At 37.4% G+C, this 20838-nt stretch overlaps 1 protein-coding gene across 1 annotated transcript in view; it reads left to right on the forward strand.

Moving 5' to 3' along the window:
• LOC131235636 (transcription factor VIP1-like) overlaps nt 1–20838 on the forward strand; it is a 45740-nt gene that overhangs the window by 15743 nt on the left and 9159 nt on the right. Inside the window, exon 3 of the mRNA XM_058232898.1 lies at nt 16905–16989. Coding sequence (XP_058088881.1) covers nt 16905–16989 — 85 coding nt within the window. The remainder of the gene's footprint in view (nt 1–16904; nt 16990–20838) is intronic.

Below are 20838 nucleotides of genomic sequence, written 5' to 3' on the forward strand. Positions count from 1 at the left end.
CTTAAATCCCTAATCTAAGAAACTTCTTGGTTCTTCGGACTAGTGATCTTCGTTGATCGATTGGGTGTGACCATGCAAGATCGGGAGGTCTCATCCCTCGCCGGATCCAACCTAAGTAGTAATTGAATTCCATAATCCATGGTTGTGGTGATGGCCTGCTCCATTGCATGTTTCCTTTATGATTTTCTCAGTTATGATGATTACTGTTAGAATTTTAGATCATTTATTCCTTTTATTTCCGCTGTTTAATTGTGTCCATGAGCATGCATCATAATTAGGGCTGTCCTGCGTCATTTGGTCATGTGCGTGGCAGTGTTTTGAATAGTGCCCGTAGCTACGATGCTATGTAGCATTAATAAATAGCGTAAATCCCCTGTAGCTTATGCTGCATGGGTCATAGCGTACACGTAGCGGATGTGGCGAATGGTATTTTTTATTTTTTTATAAATAAAAGATAATTGTATTTTGTATTTTTTATTTTTTATTTGATACTCTCAACCTTTGGGATTTTAATTTCTTTTCATACTTGTGATTTCAATTAAACATTATTAATTAAAGTGGTTTGCTTAAAAAGTTGTTGATGTGATAATGATTTGATTTGGTTTATATATGTGGATTTGCTTTTGATTAATGATAATTAATAACTTATTTGAACATGCTTATACTTGAAAAAATGAATAATCTATTAGGCGTATATTTATTCTTACTATTATATATATATATATATATATATACACACACACACACACACACGGAAACGCTCACCTGCGAACCAGTTCGTACGTACTACATACGAACTTTTTTGAGAACCCATCATACGTGATGTGGATACAAAATCTGAACTGTTCATGTGAAGAAGCACCTCGTGAAACCCCCCGGACCAAGTTTTACTTTGATCTAAAACTTTGATGGGCTATGAAAAATGAAAACAGTTTTCTCCCTTGATTTGCATCTCTTTGCTATGGCCCACCAGAATTTTAGATCAGGGTGAAAATTTGTCACATGAGGTTTCATGGGATTCCGCATCACGAATAACATGCCGCCAGCACTCAACCTTACAAAAGGTATAATACGGTCGAGCATATAGTACCATTTCTACATATATATAGGGAAAAGGTACATGCGCTCGACCTCACAATAAGCTCCCATGAGGTTGAGTTGTGTGGGCCCCACCGTGATGCTTGTTGACCATCAACACCGTGCATTTGATGGGTCCCCTTTAAATTATGAGATATCCCAAAAATCATCCGTATATGGAACTCAGGTGGGCCATACCATCTAAAATCATGTGAAGACACCGTTAAATCATATAAAAGCACTTGGTGGGGCCCACCTGAAATTTGCATGCGCCTGAAACTTGGTCTGAACCCTCATCCAAGTGGGACACACATAATAGATGGGCTAGATTTGCAAACCACATCTCGGTGGGCCCAAAAAATGATTATGAATGTTTTAATGGTGCACGGCCCCTCTCCACTTCTATATGCTGTGTGGTCCACACAAGTCACGGATTGACTTGATTTTTGAGACCTAGGCCCACGACGGAATGGTGCATCTAACTGATGGGGTAGATGTTCGAAACGCATCACGATGGGGCCCACACAGCTCGACCTCATGGGACGAACTCGTGAGGTCGAGCGCATAGTACCTTTTCCCATATATATATATATATATATATATCTATATATATATATATTAAATTTAAAAATAGTAGTATTGTGTAGTTTACGCTACCTGTTACACTACTTATGCTACATGCTATAGAGGGTTGAACGCTACGCAACAAAATACCGCTATTTAAAATATTGGTGCATCGAGACAAGGATTGCCAGTTAGGAGTTTATGCAAGTTGAAGGTTTTAAAAGGGAAAGGGGAAGGCTCAAAAGGACGTGGGTGGAGGTAGTAAGAAAAGACTTGATGACCTATAGTCTAACTGAGGTTGTGACCCTCAATAGAATGGAATGGTGGAAAGGGATTCATGTCCCTGACCCAATTAGTTGGCATAAGGCTTAGATGATGATGATGTTATTTTTTTTAATTTTTTTTTGACAGTTATAGGGCTGCAACGGCTGTTACTACCTATATCGTTAGTGTTTTAAATAGCGGTAGTGTGTTGCGTAGCGATCAATCCTTTGTAGCGTGTAGCGAAATAGCGTAGCGTAAGCTACACGATACTTCTATTTTTTATTTAAAAAAAGAAGAATATGATAAATAGTAAAAAAAAGCAAAAAATATATATAAAAATGTCACGTTTTTCAAAATAAAAATCCCACAGGTAAGAGCATCAAGTACAATACAAATGTCACATTCCTCAGAAATCAAAATCTCAAATTCTCAATCAATAGTCTCTAGACTCTAGTGTCTAAAGGTCATCTACACCTAATAGATCATCATCATCATTGTCATCTTCATCCTCATTCACTTCTTCACCAGGTCTAGGCCTTTCATCATCAACATCTGCATCTGCATGTACATCATCCACACTATGAACAATCATTCCTATATCTCATTCCTCTCCTATAGGAGTAAGAAACCTTCCATAGGACCACCTACACTTAAAAAAAAGAGATTCATTGGTCTTTTACTTTGTTAAAAATGTTCATGTACCTTAATCTATAACTAGAAGCACTTACTTAAATTAGTTGCCTTCCTTTTGTTTGAGGAAGGTGGGAGGCACACTCCTTCAAAAATATTAGATGTTAATGGTGCATTGCCATCAGCTGGATCATTAGACTCCGAAATAGTTGCAAGGGCACTAATATCAAAGGTCATATTTTGATCTTAGAGCCACAATGGATCAGTTGGGGGAATAGGGTCTTCTTTCTCAGCAATCCATTCATCATCTAAAGCAATGTGCTCCACCAATATAGGATCCATTGCCGCCTTCCTCTTTATGCTTCTTTCACTCAATTTCAGCTGCGGCTGCGGCTGCAGTTCCTTTTCTTCTTTTCCTCTCTCTCTCTCTCTCTCTCTCTCTCTGTTCTTTCCCTCTTTCCCTCTTTTTTCTTCTCTCTTCTTTCCCTCTTTGTTCTTTTTGGTTTCCCTCTCTCCTTTTTTTATTTTTTTTTATTTTTCCGCTGGTGTACCACACAGCTTAGCTGCTGTAATAGGTACGTGTCACGCTAAGACGAGCGCTGACAGTCCTCGAGCTCTAAGTTGTACGAACGGTTCAAAGGAGATCAAAGTTACATGGGCTCCACAGCGATGTATTTATTATATCTACACCGTTCATCTATTTTTAAATATCATTTTAGAGCATTAGCCAAAAAATGAATCGTATCCAAAGATCGTCTAGACCACACCAAAAATAGCAGCAAGATGATGATTTTCACCGTCAAAAAATTTGTAGGCCCACCATAACATTTATTTTCCATCCAATTTGTTCAAAAGGTCAAAAGGACCTGAATGAAGAGGAAAAACAAATTTCATATTGATCCAAAAGTTCTGTGATCCCAAAAAGGGTTTCAATGGTAGACGTTCAATCCCCCACTGCTTTTTGCAGTGTGGTCCACTTGATAATTGGATCTGTATTATTTTTCGTGTCAAGCCTTAAGACAAGCTCATCAAATGAATGGACGGTTTAGATATAACATATACCTCATGATCAGACCCACAGGACTTGCTTGCGTCAAATGAATGGACTGGTACGCGTTACGCAGCACGTTGCACAATTTAATAAAATTGTATACATGCCACATGGGCCCCACCATGCTGTAAGTATTTTATCCATGCGTCCATCCATTTTGCCTCATCATTTTAGATTATGATTCAAAAAATTAGTAAGATCCAAATCTCAGGTGGACCACAACAAAGGAAACAGTGGTTATAGAATGCTCACCATTAAAAATTTCTTAGGGTCCACTGTAATGTTTATTTTCCATCTAACCTGTTAATAGGGTCACACTAATGTTGATGAAGGGAAAACACACATGTCAGCTTGATCTAAAACTTTTGTAGCCCCGATAAATTTTTAATGATAGTCGTTTAATTATTATTGTTTCTTATGGTGCGGTCCACCTGAGCTTTGGATCTGCCTATTTTTGGGGGCTCATGCCCTAAAATTATTTGGTAAAATGGATGGACGGTGTGGATACAACACATTCATCACGAGTGGGGTCCAAAAAACTTTGACACTCGTGTGCTACACTTCACAATCTGAGTCCTACCTAATTCGGGCTCTTAAAAAATTGTACACGAGACATGTATTAACTTAAAATTTACCAATTAAATTATGGACTGTAATTGCTAACTCAAAATGCGAAAATCAAATTGTTTGAATAGTTTTAATTGTTAATTTGTGGATGCTTATTATTATTATTTTTTTTTCATGATTCACTATCCAATAAATGTCCACCAATTCACAAGTGGGATAATGCCAATAAATTGCATGAATTTGAGGCTGATTTGGGGTATGGATTGGTCCTCCAAGTCAACCCCAAATTGGCAACGCGATCTACCTGAATTTAATTTCATTTTTTAAAAGAACTATTGGGAGAAATGATATCAAATTGTTAAGTATATAAATTAGATATTTAGAAAATTAAATATATGAATTTTGTAGTCAAATTTAGGTTATCTGGTTCATAAATTCATTAGACAGTCTGATACAACTTCTCACCAAAGAGTGGACCGTTACACCACCATAAACATGTTCCAATTTATAAATGAATGCATATTTGGAATGCTTAGAATATTCCGGATTTAATCCATATTTTTTCATATTTTTTTGGTAAAAAAAAAAATTTGCGCCGTTACGAGCCGTTACGCCCCCATATCCGTATCAGTTTCGGAGGGCACCGTTACGCCAACCGATATCGATACGGGACACCTTGATCAAAGGTCATATTTTGATCTTAGAGCCATGATGGATTAGTTGGGAGAATAGGGTCTTCTTTCTCAGCAATCCATTCATCATCTAAAGCAATGTGGTCCACCAATATAGGATCCATTGCCGCCTTCCTCTTCATGCTTCTTTCTCTCAATTTTATATTATACATCACATATACTAGAGAGTTGAGCCTTTGTTGCTCTAGCTGATTTCTCTTCTTTGTGTGGATATAATCATATGATGATATACGTCAGTCAATTATCAAACACTTGCTAATCTACTAAATAAAAATTAGCAATATAGAATATTGAATGGTACAAAAGTCACCTGCTCAAAAGTACTCCAATTTCTCTTATAGCTAGAAGCACTGCATGTGAGGCTTAAAACTCATATTGCAAACTTCGTAAGCTATGGAGTTCTATCTCCAAAGCGTTCTAACCAATCAGCTACACAAATTAGTTATAATTTATAAATTAATGAAATGCTTTCACCAATTATAGAAATATAATTTACATAAAAACGAAAATATCAAAATATAAAATTATAAATTACTTGGGGAATGCTTTGTCTTGGTTTTGAGTGACAGGCGAGGGCCAAAATCCCCTCCTCTTCTCATATTCATTCAACTGAATATCAGCATCAACATGCTCTTCATGGGGGATCATCCTATCCATGCACTCCAACAACCCCCCTTTTATCTCAGGGTGTGTAGAGAGCTTATCTCAGTACCATATTTGAGGGTTTAAATAGTACCCGCTGCATGTAGAGGACGATGAAGCTGAGGAGTCCATCTCTCATCTATTTTGTTCCAAATTGGAACATATCTCTTTTTTAGATTATTGCAATTAAATGCAATCTTCTCCTTTGCCGAGCCCATAAATTCATAATGAACCCCATTGCTGGCCTCTCTTCCGAATCTACTTCTCTTAAAATGCTTACCAAAGGCATGGTGCTCTTAACACATAAGGCAACATTCGGCCAAAACTTTTGATCAAACATTATAATAGCTCGTACCTTTATTCCTTCAGGTTTTTTAGCCCAAGAACATGAACACCATTGTTTTGATGCGAACATGGCTATAAGACCATTCTTTTGCTTGTAAATACTTTGGAGGGTGAGGTATGCTGTTGGAAAGAGTGTCATTGCCGACAGTAGAGGCTCATTATTATTCGTGAAGCTTCTCATCATGCTCAATACAATTCCATGCCCATAAATAAACTTGGTCATTGTCCTTGCCTTTTTAAGCGTTTCAGAATACATTTTCATTTTTTCGATATCCTCTAACATTAGATCTATGCAGTGGGCAGCACAGGGAGTCCAATATATCATTTTCCTCTTATCCATCAACTTCTTCCCATCACTCACATAGCTTGAATGATTATCCGTGATAACCTGAACCACATTTTCTTCTCCAATTTCTTCCACAATTTCATCAAGATATTTAAATAACAAATTTTCATCTTTTATTGAATTTGAAGCTTCAATAGACTTGTAAAACATTGTTCTGATCGAAGAATTAATCAAAAAGTTAATGATGCTTCTATTCTTTCCATCTGTCCGACTATCAGACATAATTGAACATTCGTAAGTTTTTCAGGAATCTGTGTGCTTTCATTAAGCTATCAATATTAGCAACCTTCTCTTTTAGTATTCATGTTCTCATCTCATGCATGGATGATGGCTTCAATCTCGATCCAAACTTTCCAATAGCGTCACACAATGCTGAAAAGTACGGGCCATTACACAGGTTGAACGACAAAGCATACCCAAAAAAAAATAAAAATAAAATAAAATTCTTTCAATCACCCTGACTTCTTTTCTTTCTTGCTTCTTCCACCTTGAATTCAATGTGGATTGATGTTGCTCGCCGCTAACATATTGATCCATAGGATCCCTTGCTCTTGTCATTAGTTGATTACCAGAAGATCCATTGCCAAGTTGGCTGCCAATGAAAGCATCTTTACCCACATTGATGCTCTCACTTGCAGAACCAGAAATATATGTTGATCCTCCATTCCCTATATCTCGAAACACCTCATTTCTTTTATTTTTTCCGTCATAATATTCCTTTAAAGCCTTTCTATACTCCTCCTTGGCTACTTCCATCACTTTTGGGCACGACTTTATCCCATTGTAGGTTCCGGCCAAATGATTCTTTAGGCGAGTCACGCCTCCTGTACACCTTTGACCACAAAATTTGCAATGCACATAATTTCTATGAGATTGTCCAAGTGGATTATTAGCAACGTATTTCCAAGCAAAATCTCTCTTTTTCTTCAAACATTCTTCTCTCTTTAGTTCACTACACTAAAAAAAAAATTAACACGTCACAAACAAATCAATGAATCACAAAGATCAACATTAACTTGTGAAAAAACCACCATAAGAGAGTGGTGGCCCACATGATGGACTAGAAAACAATGCACAATCAGCCATACACACACCACAGTGGTCCCCACGTGGGCCTACACCATAGAAAACAATGGACAACCACCTATATGCACACTATAGTGGTTCCCTTGTAGACCACACAATAAAAAACAATGCACAAACACGTACATGCACAACACAGTGGTCCCCATGTGGGCCACACCATAGAAAACAATGCACATCCACACATACGCACACCACAGTGGTCCCCATGTGGGCCACACCATAGAAAACGATGCAAATCCACCCATGCACACACTTCAGTGGGCCCCACATGGGCCATACCATAGAAAACAATGCATAGCCATAGAGATATTGAAAAAGAAATGAAAAAAATGATAAAGAACAAAAAATGCATAGTGACGGGCATTTTAAAAAGAAAAAAATGAAAAAAAAAAAACCTTGAAATAACAAATTATTTTCATTGTACATCAAAAGAAACTCACTAAGTGGAACAAACGTACTTATTGTTGTCTCAAGAGGAGATCTCTATCAATGAAAACTCTGAAATTTGAAGCTCCATAGCTGTCCGGAATTGGGGAAATCTGATTTCTCCTTCATCTCTTCTCCAATAATCGTGAAATTGCACCAAATGGACTTCCGTATAGGCTCCAACAATTGGCCAAAGCTTTTGGATCGCAAGATTGAAGGGAGGGAGAAGAAGTTGTGTTCGGTAAGGGCCTTCCAAGGGGTTTCGAAAACCCTATTCAATGCTTTCTTTTTTAAAAAGTAATTTTAGGAGTTCTTGTGGTGTGTGTTCACCACAATTTTTAACAAAGAAAAATTTAAAAAGGTGTAGTGTAGCGCACGCTACCTGCGCTACACGCTACGCATCTGTAGTGTAGGCATGCTACGTAGTGCTACAACAGCGCTACATAGCATACGCTACCGCTATGTAGCATACACTACCGCTATGCTACGGGTGCTATTTAATACACTGGGTCGCAACAGCCATGAGGCTAGCCATTACGGCCACTGCTACTTTTATTGAATATCTTGGGAAGCGAAGGGTTTCTTGTTGGACAAGTTATGATTCGTGGGGTTTACTTTGGGGCTATTATTGCTGGTTTAGGGACCTCTTGGAAGATATTTATTCAAGAAAGTAGTCTATGATTTTAAGAATGGTTTTCTCATCTTGGCTGCATTTTGGATGGAGTCCTAAAAGCAGGTTGGTAAGATGGGCCTAACCATCCAACTAGTGGGCACAAAATGGGCAACTAGGGTCCAAATTCACCAGTATAAACTAGACAGAATTATACAATGGTCAATGGCCGGGCCAAATGGTTGTATATAGCGCTGGCAATGGATATCTCCTAACGTGATTACCCGTATCCTATCTCAGACAATCAGATACAGTGATGGAATCTTTTACCTAATTACCCGACTTGTAAGGAGGTCGGATATGGATATTACCTTGTCCGACCTGTATTAGACCTGTTTACAGCCCTACCATGGATATGCTACTTCTTGATGAGAACACTTCATATATCTTCTGTTGAGTTGAGGAGTATCATGTCACAGTGCTTCCAAGTGTTGTTCCCTTGAAAAAATAAAGGATTTCAAGTGTCGTCATGTTAAAAAGTGTCCCTGCAACATTGCTAAAAAAGATATTTACCCCACTACGTAAACTCCTGGTCCTTTTCTCTTCTCATGCATTAACCTCCCTCAAAAGTCTCCTTAATTGAAAATATAAAGGATATTAAATACCCCCAAGTGAGAGCATCTTCTCCTCTCTCAAGAATATTTTCTCTGAGAAATTCCAATATCATGCTTGGCTATATCCATCATGTAATGGTAAAGAAAAAACCTTGCCCATTCATGCAAGGCCCATCTAAGTCTCTTATCTATCAAATAAGCAACTTTTATCTTTAAGTTGATAGCTAAATGAGATTCCACGGTTTAAAAACCTGAAGACTCTCTTGAGCCATATTGAATTGATTGCCATGACCCGAAGATTAGGAAATATTAGAAAATCAAGAGAAGTAATTAAAATACAGAACGTTGTTATAAAAGAGAAAGTTAGGGGCATTTATCTATTAAGGAGACCAGCATGCATGCCAATGCAGCACCCTTGGTAAGAAATGCTAAGTTGATTTGTGCAAGAGATCGTTGATGCGAATCCCAACAGACATAAGAAGAACCTTATGTCATTGTATATATCATAGTATTCTAAGACTGTGTGGAGTTGACATTACAATTAAGAAGAATGACTTTATAGTGCCGTCTTTTAAGTACAAGGACAATGTGGAGTTGAAGGTTACAATTAAAAACAAGCAATATTCGAGCTTGCCGTTTTATGGTTTTGTTTTCTTTTCATTTTCACTTTCCTTCATTATCTTATCAAGTAAGTTTTTATTTTTATGTTGAAGATTCCCCTAACCTTCATCATACTCGAGCTTGTAACCACTCTCTTGCTGTTAAGGAAACTATTTGCAGGTGACTCGTACACTCTCGTGTTTACTTTCACATTTTATCTCCTTTTTATACTACAAGTAGTACACCAAAATAAATTTGGGCTATTTGTATTGTTTTACTTTGGGTGGGAATTTTCTAAATTCTAATGTGATGCGATTAACTGCATGTAGTGCTCATATGGGCAATGATGCTTTTAAATAGTTATTGAATAATGTTTATTGTTATCTTAATTGATTGGTTGGGTTAAATTTTAAAAAATTGATGATATTGATTGCATTCGAGGGCCCTTAGGAGTAGCAATGATAGGTAATAAGATGAGGGGAAATAGACTTAGATGGTTTATTCACGTGCAATGGAGACCAAGAACCACACTAGTTAGGAGTGAGTTTGTGCAGCTTGAAGGCTCTAAAAGGGCAAAGGAAAGGCCCAAAAGGATGTGGATGGAGGTAGTAAGAAAAGACTGCAAGACCTATGGTCTAAATGAAGTTGGCCCTTGATAGAGTGGTATGGCAGAACAGGATTCATGTAGTTGACCTCAATTAAGTGTGATAAGGCTTTGATGATGATGGTATTGACATTGATATTGACATAATTTTTTTCCTTTTTATTTTGTTTATGATTATTCTATCCTATATTTTATTTATTAATATACTAGTGTTCAAGAGTGTTCCAAATAAAGTTCTCTTTTCAGCACATCTAGTCAAACACTTTGGCACTTTTTGTGCCATGTGTTGATGTAACCTTGCTTTTTGTGGGAGGGAATGTAGGAAATGGGGGACACACCAAAATATATCTTGTCTTGCTTGCAACCTCTCAGATTGTTAGGCTAAAACGAATTAATCGCCACTTAAGTGGTACTAAAAAATATGTGATGCTAAGGCAAGCAACAAAACCAAAAGCATTGGAGGGGGGATCTAGGCATACCTCTTGAGGAGAAAGAAGATCCTTCTAGTTGGAGACGATTCGTCACCAAACATTTAAGTGGTGCTCAACCCTACTCCCTTTTCTCCCTCCACCCCCCAACCCTAATTTTCTAAGAGAGGGAGAGCACAATAATATATGGGTGCGAGACCTCATGGGGCCATTTATAAAGCTTCACAAGATAAATACCTCATGGCCTCAACTTAATTACAAAGGATGCCATCATTATCCCATGCATTGAGGAGGTCATAGGCTCATAGCACACATGAGCTCATGCCTATTTGTCTACACCATATGTCTATCCCTCCAATCCACTTGATCTAGATGGGCCAAGTCTCAAAGTGTACCTCACCATATAGAACTTGAAGATTTACCATTAGATTTGTTATCATCTATGACCCCAAATAGAAAACCTTTTCAGAAAACAAAAAGACTTTGTTTTATCTTTAAAACTGTTTTGAAAAAAAAAAAAAAAACATCCTTTAGACACGATATATGGCTTGCCAAGATTATTAAATGGGCCAGTAGCAAATGGTTTCCTTCCATCGAGAAACAGTCCTCCCTAGGGGACTACATGTTGGAGAACCGGCCTTGCGGAAGCACCTTAATCTGGATTGAAACAAATAAGAGAAAAACGAAAAATCCAAGCAACCACACACAAAGAACGCACGATTTTTACATGCAAAACCCTTGCGGGAAAAAGCCACGGTACAAAGCGAAGATCAATCTACTATTCAAAGAAGATTATAGGGATGGAGAGAAAAACAAAAAACCCTAGCTCTCTCCCCTTAGAGGCTCTCAAAACACCGAAAAATAACAAAAAATCGTAACTCTCTCTTAACCCCAACATAACTAACCCTAAAAGCCACCCTTTCATGAGGTAAATGTAAAAAATACCCCTCTAAGGGTTCACTAACACTTGGGTCTTATTAGCATGTGAAACATAGGTCATACGGGCTAAAAAAAAGTGAATAGACCCAATAGCAATTTTGGTGCCACTATTTTTACACTACACAGTGTGGATACCAGCCTGGGAAGTGGGCATACACAAATTCCTTTTAGAAACCCTTGCGTATCTCTTGAATAGAGTCCTTATAAAATCCGTAGTAGAACACCAAATGAATGGTGGTTTGGCTGTAAGCCCTTTATGGTTATATGAAAATCTGGTCATGTTTAGCACATGGCAAGTGCATTGAAACTGGTAAACTTGGTTCGAAATCTTATAAATTTTGGTAAGTAGATTGTGGTAAGTAGGAATGTCATCTTTCTTGAAGATAATGTTGAATGGGAAAAGGAACCATGACATTTTCCTTGAAGAAATTCATGAGTATTCAGAACATGAGGTCTTTAGACCATAGAGTCTTATTAAGGGTGCACTCGAGGTTCCTTAACCTCAGAGTCCCATGGTCACAAGCAGCCAAGAGAATCCTGAGACTGTCCTTGCACTTAGGCATCCAAGTTTTTTTTTTTTTTTGGTATATCGTGGGAAAGTATTCTCGATCATGTCTGAAACAAAGGAGGTGAACCTGTTTCATAGTCAGATGTAAATTCAATGGATGAAAGCTATGTAGTCTAAAATTTATTCGATGTCTTCCAATCAAGTTTGTGAACTTGCACACCTACCTTCAACCTATTTGATACAAATGGGTTTGCAAGAGAAAATGAGGAGTCGATGGAAATGTGGGAACTTATAGGGTCTACCTATTGTGAAAGGTTACACTAAGAGGGTATCGACTGTGTGGAAACCTTCTCTCCTGTTCTTACAAAATCCATTTAGATTTTTTCTTATATCAAGGGAAATTATTCTCGAGGGTGTCTTAGTTAAAGGAGATAGGTCCAACTTCCTATCATGAACCTCTTTCATCTTATTCCTTGAATGAAAATCATTGGATGAAAGCAATGTAGTTTGAAATAGATTCTATCTTCCATTCAAGTTTGGGAACTTGTAGACCCACCCATTGTTTGAAGTATCTCCGATATTATCGAAATATCCTCGATATTATCTATATCTTTAGCTCGATGATACTGATAACACTAGTAGCGATACTGATAATACTGGAAGTATTAGAAATTCCAAGTATCAACGATGTATCGCTAAGTATCACCAATGTATCGATATTGTCAATGCATCACCAATATTTCAACCGTGTAAATTCCAGGTGTCGCTTGTATTGCCAATGTATTGCTAATATTTTCAACTGTGTAAATTCTCTATGTCACTTGTATCGCCAGTGTATCAGCAATATTTCGATAATATCGCAAATGTATTGATATCGCCGAAAATTTGTTTATTAAAAAGATTCCCATTTCATATTTTTTATGGGCATGTTGTTGCATGTAGTGCTCAATTTGTCGACGATAATATTGCAATATCATTGTTATCGCAACATAGATGATATTGAGGCCACAATCTTTCGTTTCCTTTCCAGTTATCGACGATTTATTGGGAAATATCGTGTGTTGCCGATATTCCAAAATATCGATGGATGTTTGGATGGAAGGTTGGAGGTTAGATGGATATATGGGATGGTTGGACTAATTTCCTATGACAACACATGCTTTTAGGCCTCTATTAAATGCAAACTTATCATGTATGCATGTTTTTGCAAATTTTTTATTCCTAAATATGCAAATATGTGTATTTTAGCATCTCCTAAAGTTTCATTGAAAAATTCCACCGTTTTCCCCATGTTTCCCCGCATTTTCGGTTATCAGTGACATTATTGGCGATGTCGATATTTGTTTTTGTATCCCCGGCCAGCGAAATTTGTCGCGATACTGACATTTCAAAATGGCTATGCAAGAGGAAACGAGGAGTTGATGGAAACATGAAAACCTGTAAGGCCAACTAGTTGTGAAAGGTTATACTTAGAAATAGGGTATCAATTATGGGGAAACTTTTTTGCTTGTTGCCATGTTAACCCCATTCAGTTTTTATCTTTTTTATTAATTTTTTGGTGCCAATAACTGCATGCTATGATTACAAGATCTGACAGGTAGATGTGCCAGCAACCTTCTCAAATGGGATTCTTGAAGAAGAGATCTACAGGGAACAAGCCCTAAGGTTTGTTCCTGCAGGTCATGAGAACAAGGTGTGCAAGCTAAGTTAGTTGATCTATGGCCTTTAAGCAAGCATCTGGAAGTTCGAATGTTGCTTTGACAAGGCCATCACGTTGTTCGGTTTCACCCAAAATTTTGAGGAAACTTGTGATATGCAAAGTTTAGTGGGAGCCATATAGTCTTTGATTCTATGTTAGTGACACTCTTCTAATTGGTAACGATGTAGGAATGTTGTTGTCAACTTACCTATAACTCTTTAAAAACGTAGACATGGAGAAGCTTTCTACGCCCTGGGTGGGGTTCACTTTGAGACCTGAGGTAGTTGATGGAGCAGTGATGATAAAGTGGGGGGATAGGACTATAGCATAGGTGAATTGATGGAGCTCATGTGCGTGAAGAGCTCCTTAACATATAGGGCAATGATGGTATCCTTCATAATTAAGTTGAGGCCATGGGGTATTTACCTCATGGTGATCTATATTGAGACCATAAGGTCCCACACCCAAGCATTATTGTACTCCCCTCTTTTAAAAAATTAGGGTTTGGGGTGGAGAGAGAGAGGAGCTTGTCATCCTTTGCACTTAGTGCAGTGGGGATGTGAACTTTGTATGGCCAGCTAGCCATTCTTCTAGGTTTGGTGGCTCATCTTCTATAAGGAAAGTGATCTTGCCCAGAGTTATGCCTGGATCCTGCAATGTTGTCAAAATTGTTTTCTTATAGTAAATTGTAATAGGGGTCAAGTTGTAATGAATCACAAATTGTAAGATTTTTTTCGATTCTGTTTAAAATTTGAGAAATTCTGAAATATAAATAATTAGAAAATTTTAAAACCCATCAATTATCCATTTGCCATCAATTTGCACCAAGAAAAGCAATACATATCATGATATTGACAATCGAGAACTTGTATACGGTATACATTGTGATAACGTTAGAGGATTCATCGTTCCTTTGTATTTTGTCTTTCAAGAAATTTACCTTAAGAAACATATGAGAGCCCTTCAATAATTATGTTCTTTGTACTTTGTTGAGTGTAGAATCACACTGAAAAAGTGGCAATCGATTTTTTTGGCCAACGAAAAAGATATTCTGATTTCTTTTCTTTTTTCTTGGATTTCCGACTATCAAAATCACCAAATCTCCTTTCTCACTTTCAAGACAAAAATGAGGATCTTCTAATTAGGGAGAGCCTTTTACATGTTTAACAACCGTTAAGTGTATAAAACAAGAAGAAAAAATGCATTAAAAAAAAATGAAAAGATTGATTTTTGTGTAAGTTTGGCTCCATTTACGCTGTCCACAATAATCATACAATTCGATACGATAATCGTATGATTCATACAACAATTGTACGATAATATGCTTCATGCAGATTTGCAGTTTGGAGAAAAAATTGCATCATATATATGGTATGACTTGGATTGTAAATCCAACGATTTTGACAACATTGCCTTCCTACATTGTTCTTTATGTGCTTTTGATTTTTCTTTACCATGCATCAAACATTTTGAGCCTTTCCTTTCTGGGCTATTGAATTCATTGTAGCTTGCCCATGGTGCAAATGGCACGCCATTCATATGTTCCTGTCTATTCGATCATTTTTCTCTCACTCCCATCCGTAGGATTATCATCACCATCATCATAATTGTTATTGTCTTTTCTCCCAAGAATTTGGTCTTTTAAATGGTAGACTGGCAAAAGTTTTACAATTTTGACGTTGCATCGACCTTCTTCATTTAACCAGGCTCCGGAACCAGCCATGTTGGAGGCTCAAATAGACAACATTCTAATGTCAACATTAGACCCCCCCAATTCCAAACCCCAACCCAATAATACAAGCACACCTTATAGGGAAGAGTTTAGGGCATAATCTCATGTTAGTCTAACGAGACTAATACACTTACTAATAATAAGCGGAGTCCAATATGGTACTCCCCATGACTGCACAAGCACACCTGTACATGAAACACTTGAAAAGAAATGATAGAAAGTAAGTCCCCTCTCTATAACACGTATCCTGACATTGTCCACCTTTATTCACCAACAACTAACAATGCCTCGCTCATTTCTAGGTTATTCACCTAACTTAGCAAATGCCTTGAGAAAGATATGTGACTGTTTTCATTTCATTGCATCTTCTGAGGCATTTAAGAGATTGACAGAAATACCATTTCAATCACAACCACCAATTGATTTCAAGTAAGAAGCTAGGGTTGCTTTTGCCATTTTGTATCATCTTATTTGTCAAGGAAAGAGATTAACAATGAAATGAGTTTTTTTTTAGTGAGTTTAATAATTTATTGGTTTGGTTGTTGCTGCTTGTCTGGTTTTGGACTGGTATGTCTGGTTTTGGATATGGTTACCACTTTCGGATTCAGATGAGTTGCCTTTTGAAACCAGTAATTTGATCTTTGTTTCAATATTCCTATCTATCCAATCAATCCACTAAAAGATGCATGGTATCATTTATAAGGGAAGATTTTTTGGGGCTTACCCTTTACAAGGTTTGTAAGACTAAGGATCATTTTACATAAAAGCTTGAGAAACTTGTAACATGGAAGCTATTTTCAGCCTTTTGGGAGGCCTTTCATGATCTCTGTATGTGGAATTGTAGGATGATATCTCATCATCCTCCTCCTAATAGGACCTCCTTTTATTGCCTACAGTTCTTAAAGATTATTTCGATAGTACAGTAGTAAGCATCCTATCTATGGTTTGGAAATCAGGAAATTGTAAAAGACAAGGTGAATGTTTGGAGAATAGGACATCTGATCGGATTCATTTGCAGTGCCCCCCTGAAGAGTGAATTGGGCTAAATGAATGGTCTTGAATCTCTTGATTAATTGCTTGGAATGCCTGCATCTCTTGAATGCAGGGCCCTTGTGGGGAGCTTCTGTGTGCTGTCTAATAGAGAGAAACCCAACCTCAGATAACATACTTTTTTCTGTATGTCCTGTTGATTTAATGTTTATCGTCTTCCTGACAAACCGACCCAAGTAACTTTGATGAAGGCTATTATGATGATGATTGTTTTACATAAATGCTTGAGAAAGTGTAGTGAGATTTCAAAATATTGGCATTGTTTGTTACTGTGGCTATAATCTCTTAGGTTTTCTTATATAACTTATGAATGTCATATGCATATCATTGTGTGAGTTGTTTACTACAAAGATCGAACCATGTGATATCTCATTTATTGCAATCTTGCTATATATTGACTAATGAGGTTCCCCCCCCCCAAATTACACAGAGAGACACTACTGGTTTAACTGCTGAGAACAAGGAACTCAAACTGCGGCTGCAGGCTATGGAGCAACAAGCGCATCTTCGTGATGGTATGCTTTAGGGAGGATCTTGTATCAAACTTCACTTAGACCTTAGTTACGAATCGTGCATTGAATCCAATGTCCATAGTATTGGTATCGATACATGTATTGATGACTAGGGTTACAGAAACATGTATCAATATCGCCGATACCAGGGAAAATATCGCCAACTGAGGGAAACATGGAGAAAAAGGTGGAAATTTTCAATGAAACTTCAGGAGATGCCAAAAGTCACATGTTTACGTATTTAGGGGTAAAAAAACCATACATAATAATTTCGATTTAGTAGGGGCCTAAACCATGCGCATACATACCTACATGTTCCATCCATGAATGCATACATACATAGATACATCATCCATCATCCAACCATCTATCCATCCATGCATACATAGATGCATCATCCATCATCCATCCATGCATGCATACATGGATGCATACTGACATGCATGCATTCATACACATCTATCAATCCATTCATACATGATACTTCTATATATGTGTAACACGCATCCATCCATGACACATCCATTCACCCATCCCTCAATACACACATCCACATATATATCATACATCTATCCATACATACATAATTATGAAATAACATATTTTTTTTGGGAATTTTATAAAAAAATTACCTAATCAATATGGAATTTACATTCCGATACCTTTCAAAAAAAGTTTAAAAAAGCTACCTCATTAATCGATATAATTATCATTCCAATACCTTCCGTTATAGCTGTTTAATGGCTGGTCGTGTGGGCGTGCGAGCAAATGGGTCTGCTGCTTGGGTGGGCCCCACTGTGATGCTCATGTAAATCCACCTTGACCGTTAGATCTGTCACCTCATGTTAGGCCAAGGCCCAAGAATCACTCCCATCCTTAATTTAGGTGGACCACATGATTGAAAACAATGTACAACACAACAATCTCCTTTAAATTGTTCCCTTAGTGGCCCACCTGAATCATGGATGAGCTTGATCTCTGGTCCTTGGGCCTAAATTTTGGTGTGGTATCTAATGGTTGGAGTGGATCGTGTAATCATCACGGTGGGTCCTGTAAAAATCAAGGGTGGATATCTCTCCTTACTGTTTTCTTTGGTGTGGTCCACCTAAGTCGGCTTATTTTTTTGGCTTTGGGCCTAAACTTGGATTACATGCACATCAGGGTGAGCCCCGCGAGAAATTAGGTGGGGCGTCCCTTTCGAACTATATGGAGAGATTATTTAGAAAAAAGAAGAGAAATTTAGGGGATGCTGCTCTTGATTTTGACGGGGTTCACCGTGATGTTTATGTAAGATCTACTCTGACCATTAGATATTTAGTACCATATTAGGCCCAGATACAAAAAAATCATGCTGACTTATGATTCTGGTGGACCAAACCAAAGGAAACAGTTAGGAGAGAGATGCCCAAACTTGATTTTACATGGCCCATCGTGATAATTATATGAAATCCACTCCAACCATTAGATTTCACACAAATTTAGGCGCCTTGCCCAAAAATCATTCTCATCCCTGATTCAAGTGGGCCATCCCAACGGAAACAGTTTGAAGGGCAAGCGTTGCCTTGTATACTGTTTCCAATCATTTAGTCCACCTAAATCATAGATGAAGTTGATTTTTGGGACCTTGGCACACATGGTGTGAGACACCTGGTGGTCGGGGTGGATTTTACATAAACATCACAATGGGGCCCACCTGAGCGACTCATTTGCCTGCACGAGCAGCCGTGATGGTAGTAGTGGAATGAAAATTACCTCAATTAATGAGGTAGCTTTTTGAAAAAGGTACCCGAATGTCAATTCCATATTAATTAGTTAGTGTTTTGCAAAATTCCCCTTTTTAAAATGTAACATGGTGTGAGACACCTGGTGGTCGGGGTGGATTTACATAAACATCACAATGGGGCCCACCCGAGCCACTGACTCATTTGCTTGCATGAGTAGCCGTGATGGTAGTAGTGGAATGAAAATTACCTCAATTAATGAGGTAGCTTTTTGAAAAGGTACCGGAATGTCAATTCCATAATAATTAGTTAGTGTTTTGCAAAATTCCCCTTTTTTAAATGTAAATATTTTTTTTCCCCATAATTTTTAAATCTTTGAAAAAATAATTTTTTATTGAAAACGCAACACTTCATTCCTCAACATCCATTTCATTATTACAAAAAAATAATATGTATTTCTATCTCATGAAACAATATTCATTATTTTTTACAATAAAACAGTTTTTTTTTGTTTTTTTTTTCTCTCGTGATTTTAAATATTTTCTTTTTTTCAAAATATGGAAAGTTTTTGGCGAATCGATAGATTGGCAACCTCTCATCGACAAAAAAAAAAAAAAGTTCACTCTTTAATTACCAATTTTAGGGGAGAAACATGCAGAAAATTAGATTTCTTCTAATTTTTCCCAATTTCCACCTTCCAAATGGTGAAATTTTCAATTCAAATCTATGTCAATGCATGACAATCATGCATAGACGTGGATTCGTAGTGAAATCCATTGCAAGATCTAAGAATATAAAGGTTCATTTTGAAAATTTCTTGCCTTTTGTGTTTCAGCCCAGCTATGTTTCCGAATGTTGATTTCCCCCTCAAAATCTAAGATTTGATTCAGTAAGAGAATGAAGTAGTGTTTGAAATCTAGTTCTTAACCAAATTACCAAAAAAGAAGGAGAAAAATTTCACCAAAAAAGCAATTTTTTATTTTTATTTTTTCTGATCTTTGCATGTTTTTTTCTAGTTTTTCCCTAAAACCAGTTGTATCGGCAATAATATCATTGATACTTGGAAACTTTATATTGGGATTGTGGCGATAATTAATGAAACGAAACAATGGTGATATTTTGGTGACATTTCGTGGATACCAGGATCTTTTTTGCATTTCCCGTGTTATCTATATTGCCAACCTAGCAACAACGATATTATCGTAGATATTGTCAATGATATTGGCGATCACTTGAACATTTACTGTATCATGCTCTAGTCGAGTATGGTAAATTATATTCAAGCTTAAATCTATTGTGGACAATTTAGATAATAACTGTGTATGTTGGATTTTTTGAAATTGAAAAAGAGAGACGAAGAGGTTCACAGTTGTAGAAAGAACCGTAGAGTTCACGTACAGACTAGGCCACTCGCTTTAAAATGAATTGTGCCCATTCAGTTTAAATATCTTGGTATAATAGGTGCAGAAATGTTACTTGCGGTTGGGTTGAGGTTGCACACTTCACTTGCATAAACAACTTTAGAGAAGAATCACACATTTATCTCTCCAAAGTAAAAAAATATGGACTCGGATTGCGTGGTGACCCCAACACCACGTAGCTCGGTGGTGTTGGGGCATTTTGGGATTTGATTGGGCCATGTGCCACGTTAGAAGTGGGCTGGTTAGTACGTGATTGACCTAACAAACTTCTTAGCATGCTTTGCGTGGGTCCCATCTTTGACAGTGGCACGTGTCCCAATCAAATCCTGCCACGTCCCAACACCACTGAGCTACGTGGTGTTGGGGTCACCACATAATTCGCATCCGAAAAACACATAAGGAGAAAATGGAGGGAAGGAGTCTATTTCACTATATTTCGATGTATCATGTATCAAAACCCGAATCCAAAGATCCTTTTATAATTACTAACCCTTGGATTATAATGCTGATAAACAATTGTTTAATTACTATTACAATGTCCATTATGAGTTACAACGAGAGTGTCAAACATCTTTAGAAATTGTCACAAGATTGGGTAATGGTCCATATATCATTAATATTAATTAGCGATTAATTAAAAAACATACGTTGGAATCATCGTATCCTCCTCTCAACTGGTTCACTTGGTGTGGTCCATCTGAACCACAGGT

The sequence above is a fragment of the Magnolia sinica genome, chromosome 19, assembly GCF_029962835.1.
Source record: "Magnolia sinica isolate HGM2019 chromosome 19, MsV1, whole genome shotgun sequence".
Classification (NCBI taxonomy): Eukaryota; Viridiplantae; Streptophyta; class Magnoliopsida; order Magnoliales; family Magnoliaceae; genus Magnolia; species Magnolia sinica.